This window comes from Theropithecus gelada, chromosome 9, assembly GCF_003255815.1.
Source record: "Theropithecus gelada isolate Dixy chromosome 9, Tgel_1.0, whole genome shotgun sequence".
NCBI lineage: Eukaryota > Metazoa > Chordata > Mammalia > Primates > Cercopithecidae > Theropithecus > Theropithecus gelada.
In genome coordinates this window covers 17,990,380-18,013,923 of record NC_037677.1, presented here as the reverse complement: position 1 = coordinate 18,013,923, position 23,544 = coordinate 17,990,380, and the positions used below count along the sequence as shown (strand labels likewise).

Here is a 23,544-nt window from a genome sequence, read left to right as displayed (position 1 = left end):
TACTATGTTAGCTGCACTGGAATACTGTTTAAAAAAATAACAAAACCTATGCTCCGCCTCCAAGACTGTAACCTGCAGGCTAAAGGCCCTATTAAACACTTTCTGGAGTCTTACACCAGAGAAGTGCTTTCTATAAAAGAAGATCATTAGAGCTGATGGCTGGAGTTCAGGGGGAATAAAATCTTATTTTCTATCCATTTTCAATTCTCTATAGAGATGCAATATTTGAACATGACTTTTCTTAGACTAGTGAGAGTGTGGCGCCCAGTTGACTATTTTTATTTTCTTCTTTACTAAAAAGACGTGTTTTGGACTCCTCTGTGTATTTCTTTAAAAATGCCTAAAGATCTTTGAGGAATTCGAGTCATGGGAAACTACATGTTTTTTAATTAGAAGCCTCTCCCATGAGCTGGAAAAAATCTCTTGGCACAATTATGGAATAACTATTTTCCCTTCACTGCTATCTTTTTTTTTTTTTTTTTTTGAGACAGAGTCTCACAGTTGCCCAGGCTGGAGTGCAGTGGTGCGATCTCGGCTCACTGCAACCTCTGCCTCCTGGATTCAAGTGATTCTCCTGCCTCAGTCTCCCCGTAGCTGGGATTACAGGCACCTGCCACCATGCCCAGCTAATTTTTTTGAATTTTTAGTAGAGACAGGGTTTCACCATGTTGTCCAGGCTGGTCTCGAACCCCTGACCTCAAATGATTCGCCTGCCTCAGCCTCCCAAAGTGCTGGGATTACAGGCGTGAGCCACTGCGCCCGGCCCACTGCTATCTTAATGTTCAATATTGTGAGCTTGCAAAGAGGCGTGGAATGAAACAAATAGTAAAAAGGTCTCCATGTATCTGCCATTATTGGTGAGTTTTCACTTGTATGTAAGCAATGGTGTGCACGCACACACACACGTAGCACACATACACGTTTGTGTGTTTATGTTATAAACACACATACAACCCATCTACCACTAAGTCCAAAGTTTCACCAAATTATTTCATTTGTGCTTTTCACATAAGGAAAAAACAATTTATAGATTTGTCTCTATCTAAAATACAAACATCATTCTTTGGAGATATTTAATAATTAACTTACTTTCTCCAGAGTAAAGGGTAAAATTTCTTATTTCTATACAATTTAAATAAGTGTTTTTCTTCTAACTGGAATGTGACAGTGTATTTAAATATATTTTCTTTTCTAAATCTCCAACTACCTTTTTCAATGACATTCTAAAGGAAGACTTACAAATAAAATTGATAATTTATTTCAGCTTTTAATATATTTTCTACTATAAAACCAAGCTGTCAAGACAGGAAAATATTACTAGCTTTGTTATTACAAAAACAAGTGAGAATTTTTAATTCACAAAGGATGAAAACACAAGACATTAATCTCACTGTACATACAATATTATAATAAACTGATTAGCTGTAGAATAAAACAATTAAGACTTCACACATACACGCACACACACACATACACACACACACATGTACCTTGAAACAAGAAACACAGGACAATTTTAATCTTTGATATATGTTCATGGACACCAAGAGCAAGAACATCACTGATTTGAGTCTAATTGTTTTCCTGGTATACAATCATTATATAAGCAAGATCTAAAGCATATTGTGTTACTAAGGACATCTTTAGGCAAATATAAACATCCTGATTTAGGGCTTTTTCTCCCCACCCAGAACAATCTGCTTTAGCTATCAAGTAGTTTGGTTTGTTATCAATTTAACACGCTCACAACAACAAATACAGAATTTCTACCACAAAATTCAGGTGAGAGGTTTTCAGACAGATCATAGAAAAAAAATACTTGTTCCCAAGGAAGGCAATCTGTAAATTATAAATGCAACCCTAAGAAAAAAAAAATCCTGGTCACAAATCACTCACTTTTAAATATTGATGGAGAAATAAAAAGTGTATGTTGGGGGTGGAGAAATGTTGGCATGGAAGAGAGGAGAAAAAGTATGAATGAGGAAAGTGTTATTTGCCACAGGAAATATTGGATTCAGTTGACTTTTTTAAAATGAGGTATAAGAGTATGCCAGTAAATGCAAAAACAAAAAAATTAAAAAACAAAATGCACATTTCCAATGGAAAAATCTCTAAACCTCTTATAGTTTTATTAGACATTTCATGTACAGAAGTTAATCTAGAAAAATACATTTTAAAAATCTTCAACAGACCATGCTCCCTGTAACAAAACCTTCCAAACCCTGTGTTTTATTATACAAAGCAATCTACATTAGTAGGTAAAAAGAAATTCTCCAATTTAGCAATGTCATTTTCCATCCGACATCATCTAATTTACAGATGGGTTTCCACTATTCATACTGGAATTAGAATTCTGTAATAAATTTTTTCTAATGTTTTCTGTACATATTAAATAACCTAAAAGGTTCCTCTTGTAGTGCATGTGCCATTTAGCAAGTCTATTCAGTATTTTTCCAGTACCATTCTCATGACAGTGATTTGCCTGTAAATGTAATTAATATCTAAAAGTGCACACAGTTAACTTTCCCAAATAACGGCCTATTTCTGGAGGAAACCTAATATTCACAGAAAAGATTACCAATAACATGATTAGAAATGTAGGGTTAGAATGTACTCTGAGACTATACAACACAATTATATACACAAGCTAAAGGACATTAAGTCTTTAGCCTATATTTACATAAAATAATGTGTGTTTCCACAGGGTCATACCAAGAACTCAGTATGGTACTAGATATAATTAGGATTGTTAGCTACAATTCAGTATAGCAAGACAGCCCTAAAATGCCCTGAACTGACTTAAGCTAACTAAAACTCCAGTATATCACAGTGTTTTAAGTAATATTAGTGTGCTGCCCAAACAAGCAACTAAGATATCCAGTAAGGATGCTGTGTAACACAGTAAAAGACAGCAAGCCTTCATCAAGAGGTTATTTTGGGGTTATGATGAATTTTGGCACTTAAGACTGCCACTGCATGCAGAAACCCCGAAAAAGAAATACACAGGTTTCAAAATGGATATACTTCATTTTGTTTAAAATGCCCAAGAGCCTTTTCAACATAACTGATAGTAAGTATTTTGTTCTATCAAGTCATGAATCTTGAGAAGAAAGTCTACATTATCCAATTTCAGGGAAGAAATACAGTTTTCTTACCAAATTATCCAGTGTATATGACTGGTTAGAATTTTAAGTTTTGATTTTTACTGAAATTCAGAGTATGAAACGCAAACATTCAGGATAAAATGAATTCATAATTACACGCAGTTATATCAACTTGCAACAAAGCAGCAAATATGAGGGCCTAACACACATCTTGACTCTCTCCTTCCCTTCTGATCCCTCAAAAAAAAAGTGCAAAATTAGAGTCACTGCTTGGTCCAAAAAATAAAATACATTGTGTATAAACATTTGAAATCTGATGGAATCCAGCTTCTATTCCACAGGTTGTCTTCAGTAAGAATCAGCGTCCGAAGATGGAACTCAGTTCCAGAAGAATTAATTCTACAATCTGATTTTGGTACACAGTATGAACTGCTATATTACCAGTTTCTTTTTCTGGTTTTAACAGAGTGGGACCAAAAACAATTGCTATACTCTGATAGGTCATTCGATTTTTCTCTCCATTTTCTACAACTCTGAAGGGAAAGAAAGAAGTTGTTAAAAGAGAAAATAAAAGAGAGAGAAAATTCTTCAAATGGTATTATAAACCTAACAGTCTGCATTTTAAAAAGAGAATTAATGCTCATTTTCCTAACGTGACGCATAAACCAAGCAGAATTATGCCTAAATGCCATATGAAGCTTTATTTTTGATAAACACAGCTGAAAGGTACAATTAAGCATACTCTAACAAACTTTAAATGTGTGATATTTTAGCTTAGTTTTTAAAATAGAACATTTAAGTACGAGTTACAATTCAGGTAACAATGACTGTTCCATTAAATTGATGGGAAAAAATCTCATTAGGGTGTGGAGATTAAACTTTCTATTTTACTCATTTTATGTTATTTCTTTAAAAAAAAACCTCTCTAGCTGGGATTTTTTGTTTTAGTATTCTAGTGTCCTTTCTATAAGATGAAAGAACTCGGTTATTAAAGTGGTTATGTAGTAACTTAGAACCATGATGGCTTTATTATAAGGTAACTTAATACACCTCAATTAATATCCAATCTCATCTTCATATCAACTTTAGCAACAATTTCTGAACACCTATGTGCTAAGCATTACATAAATACTTCACATATAATATCTACTTTATTATAGCAAATCATTTACCCATGACAGACTGATACTACAAGGAGCTCAGTGAGTTACTTTTTCAAGTTACAAAGACAGCAAGTAGCATAGCTGGGATCCAAACCTAGGTTTGAATGACCCTGGCCCCACAGGCCTTCCTGCTTCCCCTTGTGCTATACCACATCCCATGACTGGGCAGTCCTCCTACCTTTTGAGATGTCTGAAAAGAATCTGCATTGTATCCTGGTTTGGCTTAGGCAACTGTCTGATTAGGTCCTTAACAGCAGCGACTCGCTGTCTTGGTTCTTGCTCTGAAAAAAGATAATAACCAGATATTTTACAGCAAATTCTTATGAAACTGAAAGCAATGTCACAGTTTGGAAGCTGATATTTGGTAATACACAGTGACACCTGGCGGTCACATTTAAAATGTTTGGAGTAAAACAATCGAAAATACTTGCTTGAAGTAAGATGAAAAAATAGGGTGGCTTAAACTGTGCAAAGAATTTTCAATATCTAGAAAAAACTGAGTAGAACTGCGTACTTACTAATTGCATTAACAAAATCATTAAAATGATTAAATGTAAAAAGAGGTTCTGGTAATTCTCGAAAAAACATTTTGAGTGCTCCAGTAATGACATGAATATCTTCCCATTTACTATCATTCAAGTCCAACTTCTCATCTGAAAAACAGCAGGAATTGGACATTTTAAAAAATTACTTTAAGCCAGTTCAAAAAGTTATGAGTGATGCATTTGAATAACAACAGGAAATATAATCTTACCGTGATTGACTGCAAACCTTAGCTTCTGGATCACTGCGAGGTTGCCACTTACTCTGTATATCCCATCAACATCCAAACCTAAGAGACAATAATAATTTGTGTGTGTTTAAAGTACGTGTTTGCCTCTTCTGAACATGTTTGCATGTGTCAGAATTCTCACTCATTAGCATTAGCCTAAAATCAAATGGGCAAATATTCTTCTTCTCTAAATGGCTTCTGGTAGATGCTTGGCAGGGGAGAGAGATGGAGATTCGCTCTGAATTCTGTTTAATAAATTCTGAATTCTGTTTAATAAACAGCAGTAATTCTACTCTGCTCATCATATAGACTGTGAATCAGCTCAAGGAAGTGGTTTCATTAATCTTAAAACACTAACAATTTCAAATACATTTCTGAAAACATCTGGGGATAATTCAAAATTAAAGGAAGCCAGCAGGTAAAATCGGCCCATGCATATTTTGCACACCATTTGATAATGTAAACGCACACATTGTAAAAACTTTATTGAAAGCATCTGTCATATTAAATGTTTCTAATAAGTAAACTTAATATAACCACTAAACTAATGGTTCTATAAAAACAATACAAAATTTGCTATAATTTATTATTTTCTTTTATACATGAAACAGAATCATCTGAAATTCATACAGTTAAGCCCCGAAATTTCAGGTATTCATTAAATGATAATAATGTACAAATTCGAATGTACACTATTCATTTAGCTTCAAATTAAGACAATAGTGTGGCATCCCTATTGCCATGCTGACAAGAAGAGTCAATGGGACAAGAGACTGGCAGAAATTACAAATTGAATTACATGTTTTAATTGTACAAAATTTTTTCATGATATAGAGATAAGTTAATGTGATTACAATCAATATACTACTATTTATATAAAACTAGTATAAATATTATAGCTATGTTTAAATTAACCACAATAGAAATTAGTTTGTCATATTTTACAGAAAATGACATAAAAATTTTTATCTCATGAGACATTTGTGGTTGACCTAACAGTTTAAAATGTCATCTGATTTTTAGAACAGAAGAAACTTAATAAGTAAACATAATCTCCTCAGACCTTACACACTGTCAGATTATTTCTTAAAAATAAACTCAAATTTCACAATCACTACCTTCTTCATTTTAAGCAAATGCTTAAATGAAATGGCTTCAAAGAAAAGCATATATTTAATTAACTGCGAGTACCAAGCATTCAATAGATGCCTGGAGAGGTCCTATTTGAAACAGGTGTAAACATGTGTTTTTGCAAACAAAATTATTTTCTTAACCTCTTAGGACTACAGGGAACTTTTGGTTGCATCAATCAAAATCATAAAAATTCTGGGAATTTTGATGGCAAAACAAGAAGCTGGTTTGCTTAATGTAAAAAAAAAAAAAAATCAAAATCCTTCTCTTACCATATTCTTCAACATGTTCAATACATAACTTCACAAACTTTGGTACTGTGCCATTCTCTCTTTGACACAGATTAGCAAGATTGGATCCAAATACCTGATCTGAAAAAGATTTATTTTTAAAAAGTCAATCACCTTGCTAAAATTCAGTTCATGAAATGGCTAACCATTCAGAGTGCAACAGAAACATCCAGTGTAACCAAATATTGTTTAACATGGCCCTATACCTTATGCAATATGCATCTTGCCTACTTCTCCACTTTCACTTCAAACAATTCATTTCCAAACTCATAAACACCCTCACTCACTCTTGCCTGAGAACCTTTGTACTTTCTACTGCTTTTTCAGAAAGCAATTTTCCACCCAATTTGGCTCCTTCTTATCACTCCTAGTCTCAACTAAAATGTCACCTACTTTTAATAACCCCTCTGACCATCCTTGCCTAAGAGAACCCAATTCCAGACACATCCTATTTTATTACTGTGTTAGATTCATAGTATTTGTTACTATTTCACAATTATCTTGTCTACCTCCCACTTGAGTATAAGTTTCATGAGGGCAAGGACCATGTAGTTCCTGAACACCAACAGGTATTCATAGCACCTAGGCTTGTGCCTAGCACTTAGTAAATACTCGACTATTTTTAAAATTATTAAAATAAGCATATGCCCACCCATCACGTATCATCAACATTTGATTTCACAAAATATATTTCAAAGACTCTTCTATTAATCTTTCAACCCAACAGTTTTGAAATTCCATATTAGTGGTAAACGTTCAGGAAAACAAACAGTGTGAAGTGATAAGGACATAAAGTGACAACAGTTTATATTTCTCAGGGAAAAGGCCTGGTGAACAAATGAGCAACAGTTTCTATCCATTTATTTGCCAGGCTTTTTTTTTTTTTTTTAAGTTTTTAAAGACTCTAAACTCATCATACAAATTTATATGCTTTATTGGAGAGTACCTGTTATCCATAACTCTTAAAGTTGCTAATTTTAATTACTTAATTAGCTAGTCTCGTCCTAGAAGTCTTAAATACTTTTTTTTTTTTTTTTAAGACAGAGACTTTATCACCCAGGCTGCACTGCAGCCTCTAATTCCTGTGCTTAAGTGATGCTCCCACTCAGCCTCCCAAGTAGCTAGGAATAAGGGTGTGTGACACCATACCCAACTAATTTTTTGTAGAGAGAGGGTCTCTCTATGTTACCCAATCTGGTCTCAAGTTCCTGTACTCAAGCAGTCCTCCTGCCTCCCAAAATGGGGGGTTTACAGATGTGAGCCACTGCACCTGGCCTTAAATACCTTCTTAATAAAATTTGCTTATGTGTTTTAATGCAGATGCTTCACAAATAGACGGCCTTTGTTAGAAGCTTCATAACAATCTGACATATATATACATTATAGACTATATTATCTTTATTTTATTTATGAATAAATGCCATTGTTTTAAGTCATGTATTAGAAAATTTCATCTTTGGAATTAAACATGCTTGTAAGAACTGAAAGCATACACAAGTAATGTGATTTTTAAAGAATATTTTCCTATAAAAAAAGATTGTTAGTCCATTATAGTGCTTATAAATAACAAGTAAATAAATTAGTTAGAAAAAAGCACCTTATGCTAATTTTTCAATTACCTTAAATGACAGCTAAAGGTAAAAATTATTCGTTCATTTTTCTTTCTTTCTACTATTAGTGATATTCAAAATTTCTTATTTCTTGTGATCTTTGCATCTCAAAACTAAACTTCTCATTGTCACAATTTCTAAAAATCTGCCACCCATCACATCCATGTAGTTCCTCTGAAATAGGCTTTCCTAAAAGTTTAGTTTGTTATTTGTCTGTCCACTGCTTTAGTTAAAATAAACTTTTAAAAAAATCTATTTTAATTACTTAATGTCTTTTACTAACTGTACTTAAATACTTGAATAAAGAATATTCTTACTGTTTGAAAATGGTAATTTGAAACATCTTATTTATGTAGGCCAACATTCATTATTATCAACAATACTTCTACCAACCTTTAATATAACCTTTTTCGCGAACAGCTTGCAAAGTGGGGCGTCGTGTAAGAAACTTCTTTAAGTTTTTCTTGGTTTTTTTCTGTTCTGAAGAATCTATGCTAGATACTTTAAAGGCTTAAGACAAAAGGACAGGTAATAAGCATTTGTAAAAGTTTTGTTGATACAAGTTTTTCCAGCCAGCATGCAAAACATATTAACCTCTTATGTCAAGATCATAGTACAATTCACTTATTTTAACTTCAATGTGGTTTAAGGACAAGATGTGAAGAATTACATTAACACAGAACCCATTTCAAAGTTATAAACTAAACCAAACATTTCATTTTTATCACTAAAAACAGATGAAAACCATACCTTCTATGGTATATCTGCCAAGACATCCCTAATTTACTCTAACATATTCATTATTTCATAAATTATTAACTACTTATCTTTATTGATTATCCATTAGTTTTAGAAGGTAAAATGACCACCAAAAAGTAAAAATACATAAAATACATAACAAACAAAAGAATCCCTATCTTCACTGAACAAGAAAACTGGAGATACACACAGATATATATAGAGATATAAATATAGACATATAATTATCATAACTATTATACTTGTACTTTAAGCTAACTTTCATCATAATTATTTGTACTTTGAGCTACAAATGGGACTACACGAAAAATGTCCTCCATTGCCTTGAGTCTTGATTTATTTTTCTGTTATAGTAACAAAAATTCAAAAGGTATATTTCTTGAAAGTAAGTCTATTTGGGGAAAGTTGAGGGCATGAAGAATCTATAATATAGAATAAAAAATAATCACATTTTTATGTTAAATTGCTACCTGTTGACAATGTCAGTAATAGGCCTCAAGTTCATTAGAAATACAGAAAAGTAGAACTGATTTTCTAATCATTCAGTTAATATGAAGGCCAAAAAGTTCTTAAACGTGGATTTGTTAAAATGGACTGAACAAAGTACCAAGTCACACAGCTAATGGCCTATTTAAGCAATGTAATTCACAAGGGGCCAACATTAGAAAATGCTTTTCTTAAAGCTGCTGTCTTTCACTATGCACCTTTCTGTAGTAAGATCTGGAGATAGGAACGCATGCATCTGTTTACATGCACAGACACACCCTAGTCCAGAGATGGATGCCTGGTGTCCAGTAGGAAATTACGGTACATATTCCATGACTTTTGACTTCTTAAAGTGTAAGATTCTATGTAGAATCTTAAACAGTAAGTATATATGTTTAAATCAGTAAAGTTCAGCTTGCTAGAGGCCTCAACAGAAATGTACTATACTTCTTCTCTGAAAGCAGCACAACACCTTAAAATTAATGAGATGCCACAGGATGCATACTATTAGGCTGAAAAACGACAATAATGAGTTAAGAAGAAAGACGGCTGATACAATGAGACTGCACTTGGTTAACTGCATAACCTTTTTGTAACATTGGACATTCCATTCAGCTTTTATATATGTATTTAAAACTTTCAAAATGCTAAGAGAACAAGCTCAAATCCTTAGCAAAATAGGAAAAGGACAACTTACAACGAAGCTTTTTGGGATCTTTTTGTTCCTTTTCTTTATCATGCTTTTCTATTCCTGGTGAATCTGGGAGTATCTCCTCTTCAATTCCTTCATCAGTGTCTACTGCCTATTGGTTAGATATTTCCCAAACATATATTACACTTCTAGTATTACTATAGTTGGAATGGCACAATTCTTACAATGACTATTGTAAATGACTCTTCAAACAATTTTAGGAAACCAATTAACATACAGTATGTATGACTTAGATATTTGATAAATACTTTTTCTCTCCCTACATGGCATCAATTTTGATTTTTTTAAAAAAGAAATTATTGCTGAAAATTCACAGGATAATGTTAGTTTACACTGATGATGACGCTACCTTGCCTAATTTTAATCAACTTTTAGTGACACTAACAGTTAAAAGGTAAGGCTACAATTTATGGTGAAAAACACAATAGAGCTACATTCTCTGACAACAGTACAAGACTTCTACACACGGACCTGACAAGAGTATTACCCTGTAACAACAGGACAAGACTCATCCTCCAGACTCATGGTTGTCAACTGAAAGAAATCATAGAGCGGCCAGGCGTGGTGGCTCACACCTGTAATCCCAGCACTTTGGGAGGCCGAGGCAGGCAAATGACCTGAGGTTAGGAGTTTGAGACCAGCCTGGCCAACATCATGAAACCCCGCCTCTACTAAAAATACAAAAAGTAGCCAGGCGTGGTAGCACACGCCTGGAATCCCAGCTACTCGGGAGGCTGAGGCAGGAGAATTGTGTGAATCTGGGAGGCAGAGACTGCAGTGAGCCAAGATTGCGCCATTGCAGTCTAGCCTGGACGAGAGAGTAAGGCTCTGTCTCAAAAAAAAAACAGAAAAAAAGAAATTCTAGAGCTCATCTATAACTTAACTAAGGTCACTTGTACAGACTAAAGAATGACTGAGTCCTCAAAACTAAAAACCTTCGCTCTGCCGTCACATGGAGATCTTTACTCCACCAGGAATTCATTTTTGTGGATGGTGTAAGGAAGGGTTCCAGTTTTTTCTTGGATTCCCAGCTGCACCAGCACCATTTGCTTCCTCTACAGTGCTCTATCTGGCAAAACGTGTCCACAGGTACGTGGGTCTGTTTCTAGGTTCTTTATGGTTTCAGAGGTACGTATGCCTATCCCTGCATGGATACCACACTTTATTAAGGAATATGGCTTTTCAAAGACGACGTATGATAGTGCAAGTCCTTTTTCTTTCTTCTTCAATAGTATCTTAGGTATTCTTAGCTTTTTGCATTTCTATATAAATTTTAGAATAAGCTTTTCAAGTTCTACCAGAAAAACTACTGGGATTTTAAATGAGATTCAAAAATCTCAAGTCTATAAATCATTTGGAAGAATGTTATATCTTTATATTATTGAATCTTTAAATGCATGAACAGGATATACTTCTCATTTACTTAGGTTTTCTTCAGTGTCTCTCAATAAAGATTTGTAATTTTCCCTGCAAAGTTCTTGCACCTCTTGCTACATTTAGTCCTTGGTATCTTCTGACACTTTGGAAACAGTATGTATTTTAAAATTTCTTAATCAAAAATACAGGCCAGGTGCAGTGGCTCCACACCTGTAATCCCAGCACTTTGGGAGGCAAAGGCGGGCAGATCACTTGAGGTCAGGAATTCAAGAGCAGCCTGGACAACATGGTGAAACCTCATCTCTACTAAAAATACAAAAACTCAGGCAGGTGTGGTGGTGGGTGCCTGTTATCCCAGCTACTTGGGAGACTGAGACAGGAGAATCACTTGAACCCGGGAGACGGAGGGTGTTGTGAGCTGAGATCATGCCATTGCACTCCAGCCTGGGTGACAGAGCAAGACTCTGTCTTAAAACAACAACAACAACAAAAGAAACGTGTGTACGTGTGTGTGTGTGTGTGTGTGTGTGTGTGTGTGTGTGTACGTATGTATAAAATCATCTCTCTTCACTTGGCTTATTCCCTGAGTCTGTAGGTCTCAATTACAAAAATCTACTTTCTCTGCAAGGCCTTCCCTAACTAATACACTAGGTTTGCCCCAATCAGTATTTTTACAGAATGCTGTACACCTCCTACCATCGTTAACACTCATCACATTTCATTTTATTAACTGTTATCTGTCTTGAATAACCATCTGTCTGTGGCTATAACCTCAGCCTAGGAAAGTGCAGTATCTGACTGTGTGCTGCTATGTCCCCAGTGCAGACGGCATTCACATATTTGTTAAATGAATGCACGCATACTTGCTTTCAAGAGACAGTGAACAGACTACTGTGACTAGAGCTGAAAGTCCATATTGGGTAAAATCGAAGGTACATTTTGAAAAGATAGATTGGGCCTACACTGTTGAATTTTAATGAATCACAGAAAGTTTCTGAGCCGTAGGGGATTAGAAAATTGACATTAGGAAGTTTCATATGGCAACGGCATTAAGGATGAATCAGTGACAGGTGAGATTAAATAGGGAAAAAAACTGTTCAGGAGGTTACTCTTATTTTGGTATTAAGATATAAAGGCCTGCCCTCATGGTTTCAGGAATAAACAGAAAAGAAAGGACAAGATTCAGAAATATCAGGCAATATTATAAACTCCAAAGGAAGAATTTATATATAGCTTCATAACTAATTTGCTAGAAGAGGTAAAGTTCTCTTTTGCTTCCCATAAGTAGTATCTTTCATTTCTCTGTCATTAATATAATATGATCCTCAATGAAGAGTCATGTCCCCATATGGCGGAAGGCGAAAAGGAGAATACAGAGTATAAAAAAGTGCAAGCCAGGCACGGTGGCGCACACTTGTAGTCTCAGCTACTTGGGAGGCTAAATGGGAGGATGGCTGGAGCCAAGGAGTTCAAGGCTGCAGTGAGCTATGATTGTGCCACTGCTCCAGCCTGGGTGATAATGAGACCCTGTTTCAAATAAAAAAAGTACAGCCCCCAGCTGCTTACTAATGTTCTTACTAATATACCTGCAGAATGTAAACCTGGGATTCTTTCTGGTTGTTGTATACAAAGAAGAAGAAATATACCAGGAACACAAGGGTATGAATAGCTTGGAGGGGAGGGGCAGAAAAACTAGAGAACGGTCACTAGAAAAGAAAAAGTGCTAATGAAAAGCCTACAGCTTCTTTCATTTCACAAGCTCGCCTCAGACTTCTTCCACCAAATAGTATTATTTCCAACTCACTCAGTTATTGAATAAATACTATGTACTAAGCACTATTTACCCCTTCTTTTTGAACTATTTTTTTTTTCAGCCAATGCCTGATGGGAACATTATTTCAAATCCATTGGTAGCAAACATCACATAAGTGAGAATGTTAAATCATTCACCAGGCCTGGGGGGCTGCTAAATTGACCATTGTTTTTTCCACCTCTGTCAAAACATATATAAAGTGTCTTTTCACATATAGATTGCAATCCGGATATACAATAAGCAATTTAAAAAAAAAAAAAAAAAGCTCTGAAGTAAAAATTTTACCTAAGTCAAAGACATACCTGATTATTGATTGTACTACTAAGAACTTTAAACCAATCATTAATAACAGTGTCATTGTCGGACTGAATTAGCAGTTCTGTCCCTTGTCGAGTTTTCAGCTTTAGAGAAAAGCAGGGAGAAAAAGAGTATGGTTGGTTTGTGCTTTCAGCAAAATACATGAATACCTTTAATTCAAAGTTAATAAAACCACCAAGAGTAGCTGCCATATATTATGTAACAATGATGTAAGGTTAAAGTACTACACAGCTATGGAATACCTTTTTGGTTTGAAATAATATCAATTGAATAAAAAAACAAAGTTGTTTCTCACAATAAATTCTCATAAAATCTAATAATTTAGGATCCCAAACACCATCACATAAATGCCATAAAACCTGCTGAAACTTGTACGTTTATCACTTAAAAATCCGTTCAAGTATCAAAGTGGTGCATTCTAAATTAGAATAAAGAAATAAAATCTCTGATATTTTTACACAACCTGAGAAATTTTTTTCTCTCTGGCTAAAAAATACAGAAGAAAGAATACATAAAGACTTTCAATATTTCCTACTTAGTAGGTAAATATAATGGCTTAGTACAAAGAGCAGGCATAAATGTCACACCCCTTTTGGGCGGAAGTATTACTAAATTAAGTGTCAGATCATGAGCTGAAAAAAGAATACTATGTATTATTCTATACGAAGGCAATAACTAATTTATGTACAATCTCTGTTTTGCAAGGTTTCTTACACTTAAGTGAGGAAGAATTTTGACACATTTGTGGAAAGCACTCCTCCCATTTTCTGATTAAAAACTGATTTTTTTTTTTCCTAGAGGAAGATATGGCAATGTTTCCCAAACAACATTCTGAAAGATGTATTCCTCAAACAGTTTCACAAATAACGTTTTTAAAAGGTGCCCTCAAAAAATAAATTTTTGAAAAAGTTATATAATATTAACCTGGAAAATACTGGATTGAAGAAAATCTAACTAGATTCTCTCCTTCAAGATGTCACAGGCTTTTGATGTTCTAGGGAATATAGGAATAAAATATACACTGCTTCCCAAATTTACTTGACCATGAAACCATTTTTATTCTTGATTACCTTTTGAAACTACAAGGCTAATTCAGGAAATAGTGACTTCTTTCATGCAATCTTCTAGAGTTGGTCAAGCTAGTTTACCAATATTGAATGTTTACTGCACATAAGATACTCTGCTCTGTTACAGGTTCTTATTTAAAGGAAAAACATAGTCTCTCTACTTCAGGGAAAAAGAAAAAAAAATTGTAATTATCTAGTGAGAGAAATAATTGACAAATGATAACACAGGTACACTAAAATAAATATTATTTTTAAATATTTATTTAAAAATAAATATTTACTGTTATAAATAAAGAAGTAGCCTTATTATTACGGTGATGGTTGTCATGAGTCTTGGAAGAAAGGGAGCATTTGGCATGGAGAGATTGGCATGGGTTGGTGCTCGAGGCAGAACAATAAAGAGTAAAAATCAGACCGGAAAACCTGGGCTCCACTTGGAAAATAGCAATTAAACCAATCTGTTTACACAACAAAACAGGAAAGGCCTGAGACATGAGGCTACAAAAAGAGGCTGGGATCTTGAAGGCTGTCCACAAAATCAGTTGTCGTCTCTGGTTGGATCTCTGTAACCACACCCTTCTGGAATGGGACAGACATTGTTGCTCTTCTGTCAATAGGCTGCCTCTCTTCCCACAACTCTGAATACTTGGATAGCCTCCTGAACAGTCTTAACCAATGAATACTCTGAAAGTAATGTGTGACTTCCAAATCTAGGTCTTGAGAAGCCTTGCAGGTTCCACCCTCACCCTCTTGGAATCCTGAAGCTGTCACTTGCCTAGGGTAGCTCCCTTGAGAATGAGAGATCTTGTCGACAAGCCAACGGCGGGCACCACTACTAGCCATGAGGTCACCTTATACCATCCAGTTCCAATCAAGCCACTAGATGACTGAAGCCTCATGAATAGTCCTCAGTGAGATAAGAAGAAAAATCACCCAGCTCAGCCCAGGTCAGGCTGAGCAAACAAAATGTTCTTTTCTTAAACTACTAAGTTTTGAGGTGGTCTCTTATGCAGCAATAAGTAACTAATACAGATCATATATTGCTGGGGAGGGTTTGAAAGATAAAATGGAAAGGTTTAAAAAAAAAAAAAAAACTTTACTTTTTAGATCAGTTTTTGGTTCTAGAAAAATTGAGAAGACATAGAGATATCCCATACACACCCTGCCCACCCCCACATACATTCCCCCATTATCAACATTCCCCTTAATTTACTTTTTAATATTAGATTTGGTAAGTAAAGAGAACCACATCCTTTTTATTATTGCTGGGAAAAGACAGGATTTGTGAAACAAAGGCTTGTAATATACGGTCTGAGTTCAAACAACTTATGCAAATAAAGCCAGTTTTTACACCAGTTTTCTTAAATTACAATACCATCTAACTTAATCACCAACTTTGCCTTAACTAGTCACAATGAACGACTATTTCTCAAAACAGCTCAAAAAACAGAACATCCAATTACTACAGTTTAGAACGTGTTATACTTAGAAAAAAATGTATTACCTCAAATACATTCTTTTTGCTGGATTTATCCTTGGAAGCCATCTCAATTGTTGCCCCCTTCAGGTCCACCGTGAACTCTGGTTTGGACTGATTACTGCCGAACTTCATTTTTGAAAAAGAAAAAAACCTTCATGTGATACTCACATATATGCGTATTCAAAAAGAATTAAGGACAATTTTATATTGTTAACAATAAATCAAACAGATTTTCTCAAATTCTTTTTTCTCTATAATAAAGTAACAATTTCTACTTTAGAAATTGAAAAATATCTAGAATATATGAATACACAATTCATAGAAAACAAAATAAAATGACTCAACTTCCATCATAATATAAAATAAATATATATACATATGAAAAGCCAAACTGAAATATTTTTTTACCCATCAGAATGGGAAAATTTTTTTTTTCAAAACTATGTTGGTGAGGCTATAGACTAAAAAGGCCTCATATGCAAGTGGGATATAAATTGGAACTACTCCTAGAAAAGAAAAATTGGTAATGCTATATTTGCAAATTTACAAATGCATGTATACTTTGGCTTGGCAGTTCTGCATCTTGGAATTTATCCTAGACTATACACGACTATGCTATGTACACAAAGGCAATACTCTTATATATGTAATAAACAGTATCAGGTAGATAACAAGTGCATTTTCCAACTAATAAACATTCTCTAAACCTGATTTTGTGCTTTCAGAAGTATTTCCTTATTCAGTAGTTATGCTGTTAACAACAAGTTGTGGAAACAGAAAACATTAAGTCCCATATTCTTTTATCTTTGTCAGAAACTGTAACTAAAGACAGATGCTATAAAGCTTCAGCAATTTAATGAGGAACTACAAAAAGAACAGGAAGACAGTTGTTATGGGTGAGTTCAGAAGTACTTAGCTAGCTATTACATTTTCTTAACTACATAAGGAAAAGATTAGCAAAAGTAGTATAAAATTTATGTTAAATATACATTTACTCTGTACCTTGACATCTTTAAATTTCTGTTTAGTCTGTTAACTAAGAATAAAAAGTAACATTCCCATGGTATTGAAAAGTTTAAAGGCTTTAAAACCTCTAAAGTCTACTGAATTGTAATCTAAAGATCATAAAAATCTGTTATAAATATTTCCTACAGAGAATTTCATTTGCTAAAATATTTCAAATCAAATTAACTTGTCATTAGAAATTATCTTACCCAACTTTATGATAACTTATTCACTATTTGTAATCTCAGTAACTCTATTCAGGAGCTTCACATTTAAAATAGAGTTTGCCTCAACCTGCTCCCTTTTACATCTTTTTAGCTAGCAGTGTGAACTTAAACAAAATTTAGGATTAATAATAAAATTTATTAGTGGAGTCAATGAAAATTTTGAGATATTACATGGAATTTATTTGTGGAATCATAATAAAAATCACAATAGAAATTGTAACTGTATCCTACAAAGTCTTTGCCTGAAGTAGCATTGTCAATCAAAAGACAAATTAAACATAAAGCTGTATGTTGGGCACAGATAACTTCCTGAACAGAAATGATGTACTGCAAATGTTATCAAATTTGAACATATATTTAACAAAATGACAAAAATCAATTATTTAATTTGTTGTCATTATACACGCTGTAGATGGTTAGCTCTAAGCTAAGATACAAACAAGAAACCAAATAAGATATAGCAATTGAATATAAATACAATGACATGACATGGAATATTGCCAAAAAAAAAAAAAAAAAAATGCAATCACTATAGTTGGCAACATTTTGTTAGTTATTATTTTCCAAAATCTAGTCCCACTTTTCTCTACTGTAATCAACCTCCCCACCAACGTATTCATGGCAAAGAAAACATAATTATTGTGGCAAAGGGCATGCAACAGGAACACATACAGTGACAGCTGAAACAGGATCAGACTTTACATATGCAACAGCAGGCCGACGACGGACAGAGTTTTTCCAAGAAGAAAGCAGCGAAAGCAAGAGCTCAGAGACTGAGCCTTGTTGGCAGAAGGACTTGATGGAAAAGGGAAGAAAATGATGATGTCATAACAATGCAAAACAGCAAAATGACACACAAGAGAAAAGCATAATGGAACCAGACAAGAAAAAGATACAACTCTATATGAAGACATACAACACAAGCAAAGCTCAACTTTCAAATATCTTTGCAAAGGTCCTAGAATTTATCCTGATGATTATTATATAAATTTATGTTTTATTTTTAAGATGAATGCTTTATAGAATTTATCTTAAACAGACTTGTGTTAGCCATTGACAGGAGTCACGTTAGGCCCTTCACGATCTAAATTAGACCCTGTCCAAAACCCCCTAGCTTCCTCCTCATGCCCTGCTGAGTAGTATCTTCTGGTGTCCCTTTCCAAGTCATCCCTTGGGAGTAGCCCTACCATCTCACCTGCCTTTCCCTTCCTCTAGGACACTGATACTTCCTCTAGGAGACAGGGAATTTTGTCCTCTGGGGGACATCTGGTGACGTTTGGAGATATTTTTAGTTGTCACAACTAGAGGCAGGGTGCTAGTCATCTACTAAACACCCTACCGTGCACAGGACAGCCCCCCTACAACAAATAATTATCTGGCCCAAAAGAGTGACTATTTTTAGAAATCTGAAAGCATGTACAAATGAATGTTTGAATAACTACCAATATTTATGGGTTGATTTTTTAAATGCTCAAGGAATATTGTGAATGATAACTGAAAAGAAGCACAACATATGTCATGTTACACTGAACCTGTTCACTTGTCAGTCTTCCCCACTACAACGTAAGCTTTGAAGACAGGGACCATGTTATTTCTTTCTAAACCCAAAGCTTAACAATGCCCAGAACACAGCAGGCTTTTAGGTCTGTTGAACAAACAAACAAACATACACACATATATTTCCGAGGTGAAATGAGGTGAGAAAAAAGCAAATGTAAGTTTATGTTACTGATACAGCAATCCAGTAGGTAACTGTTTTCCATTCCAGAAAACCACTGGAAGGTATCTGCCCTAGAGGAGAAGAAAAGGCTCACTAGATTTTTGGATGAGGCAGCACCAATGTAAAATATTTCTTATAAAGCGAAATTGCATGCAGCCTCTGTGCATTTCATTTACTCAATTTTAACCATCTACTGTCTGAAAAAAAAAATCAATACAAACCAAGAATAATTTTTTAAAAAAAGAACTTTGAATAGCATGGGTGACTCTGCTCAGTGTTCCATCAATGAGTACATGCCCTCTAGTGAGTACAAGATTTGAACCTGCTGTTTCCTCAAGTAGATCTCAAGTTTTTGTACTAAGTGTGAATCTAATTTTTAAAGAACTATACAGATTTCTCCTGTAATGTGGCCCCTTAACATAAGCCATTCAAACTCGACTGAAGGAAAAGTTATTCCTCCTAACACCAAAGGAAATACAGGCTCCGCTAGAGATCAGCTTCTGTATAGCATCTTCCTAAGGAATATTCAAGAGCAGTTTTCACTTGAAGTGACTGTTGGTTTTTTGGCTTATATTTTAGCCTTAGAATCTTATCCTCGGATAAGATGTGATTCTGCTGTATAAAGAGAATACATTTTACCTACAACAGATCTAGTTGGTGACCGAGCAGATCAACAAGGCTAGAATTCTTTAACATTTCTTTCAATAATCCCAATTCCAGAGTTCAAGAGCATCCTGTTTCTCTAAATTTTGTTATTTATGAATATTGTGGGGTCATAATACATTATACACACTTATATGATTTTTAAATAATCTTACTTCCTTTTACTTAGGCCATTCAAATTAGTTCTCGTTCCCTTAAATATGTAGCGATGGGTAAAGCAAAACAGTCTGAGGTTTTAAAATTTGTCATAAAATACAAATTAAGAATTGACTGTACAACGAAGCATTTTACCACATTTTAAATCTTGTTTAGTCTTTACTGAGACTATAAAATGGTGTGGTTATGTTTTTTTAAATTATACCTATCTGAAATGATTATATTATTAATACTATATCAATAGTAATAAGATGTCATTTGAAAGATAAAAATTAAAATAGCGACTCCCTATAATTAAAAATTCATTGAGAATTCTAAAATTTCAAAATTAGTTCGGTAAATTTTAAACTATGTTTTGGTTATTGCTACATGGTAACATAGTAATACAACCTTGGCTGATAAACACAAACACCTCACCTCCTTTGTCAGTACTAGTTTTAATCATGAGTTCTGAATCATGTAAGATCTTCTAGAGTGAAAACTTTCAATTAAAAAAAAAAAAAAGTTACCATCCTGTGCTAACGATTATGTACTAGAAGGTATTCATTTAACATCTTTAAATTCAAAGTTTTCATTTCATTTAAATCACGTACAAACCTGCCCACCTACAGGATGCTCTGTCTACTGGTTTCATCTGTACCTGCCACAACCTTCAATCTTTAAGTATCAGTAATTATCAAATAAGTGATCACTATCCAGCTGTCTTCAGATACTTTCAAAAATGCCTTATTAATCTATTATTGCTTCTCCATTCCTTTTCTTTCATCCGTTTTCTTCACTCAATTTCAAATAAAAGTTGAGCCATAAGTAGGAAGAAAGAAACAATTACACAGTGCTCTAGAAATGCATTAATGCGAAAGAGCCCCACGTTTCACCTTGGGGAAAAGGAGAAAGACATAATTATCCATTTACTTTAAGATATATCAAACCAGAATTTCAACCCTTTCACAGGTCATTTCCACTGGAATGGCCGAAGAGGGAGCAAATTAAAGGATTAGAAAAGCAAAACAGAAGGAACTATCTAGAATGTTCACATCCATGCTCAATTCATGTGGATTTTTAGGTTTCCTCATCAGAGAAGCTGAGGACTAACATGTTCTGTGGCATTTGGGGTTCAGAACCATGTTGCATGGCTGCGTGATAAATGTGGACAACTAAAATTTGCTTAAATTTTATAAACGGACTTTTCTTTCATCAAACATAAGACCCATAGGTTTTGTATTAATTTTAAAGAAACTCATTAATTGTAATAAAATATTGGTTACGGTAGAATATGAGGTAGACAAAATACATTCAGAATACCTTTATTTTAAATTTTACTTGAGCATTGCACTTCAAATTCAATTACCAAAAACTTTCATAAATAGCCAGAACATGGATTCTAGAGCCAAAAAGCCAAAGTTCTAAACCCAGATCTGCCACTTGGTAGCTGTAAGACCTTGAGCAAATTATTATACTTAACTGTTTTATATCTCATTTTCTCATCTATGATGGGGGAAGGGCGAGATCAGAGCAATAGCTATCCCAGCGTTAAGGAGACAATATAGACACAATCCTCTGCACCGAGAACATATGTGGGATACATAATGAGCATTCAAAAAATGTAGCTATTATGTGTCACAAATTATAATTTTTAATGTTTGTATTACAAATAACTGAAGAGTAGAGTAATGATAGTAAGCACTCAAATATGTAAAAAGCTTCAAAATCCCAAAAGTAATGGTGACATTTCTTTTTCTTTTGAAAGCTGGCTGACAAACCAGACACTGACACCTGAAACACTGATTCGTAACCAATGGTCAGATCACAATTCAAGATACAGCTTGCCACATTACTGCTTATTTTCTGACTAAATATCTGAAGGAGCAGAGTCACAAACACAGCAAAGCTTTAATATCCTGAAAATGAATCAAGAAATGTATTTGCTCTATAATGCCCAAGTAATGAGCCCACTTTTCAGTTGAATGGATAAAACAGAATCTATTGATTTTAATAATACCACTAATTAGACTGTCCTACTCACTCCTTTTTTTCTCTCATAAGTTAAAATGAACCTTTAAGAACATTTTATTTATTTTTATTTGCACACTAGCTGTAACTAAAAGGACTCTGGAAATTACCTTTTGAAATTCAGGTACAATACTATTCACATAATTTAAATGTATAAAATCTCCAAAGAGAAGAAATACTTACCCAACTTGTGCTACTTCCTTGAGTTTTGGTAAAAAGTAAAGAAGAACCCTGCAACACCGCCCAAGAAGACAACCAGTTCTTTCTGTAATTATAAGGATGACCGATTAAAGCTCCAATCTCGAGTTCTTTCAGCCAAATTCAAAAAATTAACACCTACTTAGCTCTTATCAATGTTATCTACGATTTACAGCCCTTGTTGACATTTTAGTTGTTTTTGTTGGGGATAGATACTAATGAAATTTATAGTCATTTTATGGTTCAAACCTGATAATGAAGGCCCCAAAACAAATGAAGTTAATCAGAGAAGTTATCACAAATAACTATGAATGAATGATGCAGGTAATTATGTTCACGTGAAATTAATACAGCACTTTGTGATCAAAGACACTAATTTATTTTAAAGTCACACAAATGGAATATTGTATTTGTCAAGAATTCTTACTCAGAAGTACAAATCAGACAAACACACTTCCCCTCACTCACCTAATTCTTTACACAGACTGTTTTACATTTCTTGGTGATCTGCCTTCCCCTAATTGGGTTGGAGTACCCAGATAGTAGGTACTAGGTACATTACAAGCATACTGATAATTGTATACTGATAGACCACATGACATTAAAAAAAAAGTTTCCTATATTACAAAAGCAACACATATATGGTGCGCAAAAACTCTGAATACAAAATGTGTAAAGGAAAGGTAATCCCATTTCTTCTCCTTCAATCCATACTCCAGAGGTAACCAATGTTAAGACTTTGGTGTAACACCGGGCTTTTAAAGAAACTGTCCACTTACCTACTATGCTATCTCCAGATACAGAGGTACGCCTCACATAGCATATGCTATTATCAGTTGACCCATTTAGAACTTTAAAGCTTTTGAATACTATACCCCAGCCAGATTCCCCTCAACTTCTCCCTTATCATATTAGCGATCTTTATGTAAATGTTTCTGTCATAGGAATTGTAAATTATTTGAAAAAAGAAAACAGTTTTTATTTTTTTATCTACCTCAGGCCTAGCACGGTACTTTTCAAACGGAAGGTATGAATCAGTGTTTACAAGTAGGAAAATAAATTAAAATTACCCTATATGATGAGGACACAGTTGCTAGGAAGCTAAAATGAATGTCAAATCTGTCTACCGCATGGATTTATTAAAGCTTTCCTTACAGCCAAACATATGGCCAACTTTATAAAAACCTCTAAAGGAGGTTTATTTTCTGTTTTCAGAATCTAGAATTTAGTATCTATCAATAAGACCTATTTTTTAAAAAATTACTTTTTATGTCTACTTGAACTTTATGGATTAAGAGAAGTGGAATAAAGTTAATTACTACTAAGTTTCTATGTTTCCATTTATTTCCTGTGTTTTTTTGCCTATGTTTGTTAATGCTACTTTATTTGGTAAATGGTGATTCCTATAATTACATCTTCACTGTGGACTTCTCCATATGCTTTACCATTTTAAATACTACCTTCATAATGCTTTATGCTCTCC

The 23,544-nt window shown here is 34.2% G+C and overlaps 1 protein-coding gene across 5 annotated transcripts in view; it reads right to left on the bottom strand.

Moving 5' to 3' along the window:
* Positions 1-2,089: 2,089 nt before the first annotated feature.
* Positions 2,090-23,544, bottom strand: part of ARHGAP12 (Rho GTPase activating protein 12) — a 124,431-nt gene continuing 102,976 nt past the window's right edge. For all 5 annotated transcript variants that reach the window (XM_025397079.1, XM_025397080.1, XM_025397081.1 and 2 more), the window contains 10 exons: positions 22,047-22,128; positions 16,107-16,208; positions 13,520-13,618; positions 10,013-10,118; positions 8,464-8,580; positions 6,443-6,541; positions 5,022-5,099; positions 4,786-4,920; positions 4,446-4,548; positions 2,090-3,637 (listed from right to left, as the gene is read on the bottom strand). In XM_025397079.1, coding sequence (XP_025252864.1) covers positions 3,463-3,637; positions 4,446-4,548; positions 4,786-4,920; positions 5,022-5,099; positions 6,443-6,541; positions 8,464-8,580; positions 10,013-10,118; positions 13,520-13,618; positions 16,107-16,208; positions 22,047-22,128 — 1,096 coding nt within the window. In that variant the 3' untranslated portion in view covers positions 2,090-3,462. The remainder of the gene's footprint in view (positions 3,638-4,445; positions 4,549-4,785; positions 4,921-5,021; positions 5,100-6,442; positions 6,542-8,463; positions 8,581-10,012; positions 10,119-13,519; positions 13,619-16,106; positions 16,209-22,046; positions 22,129-23,544) is intronic.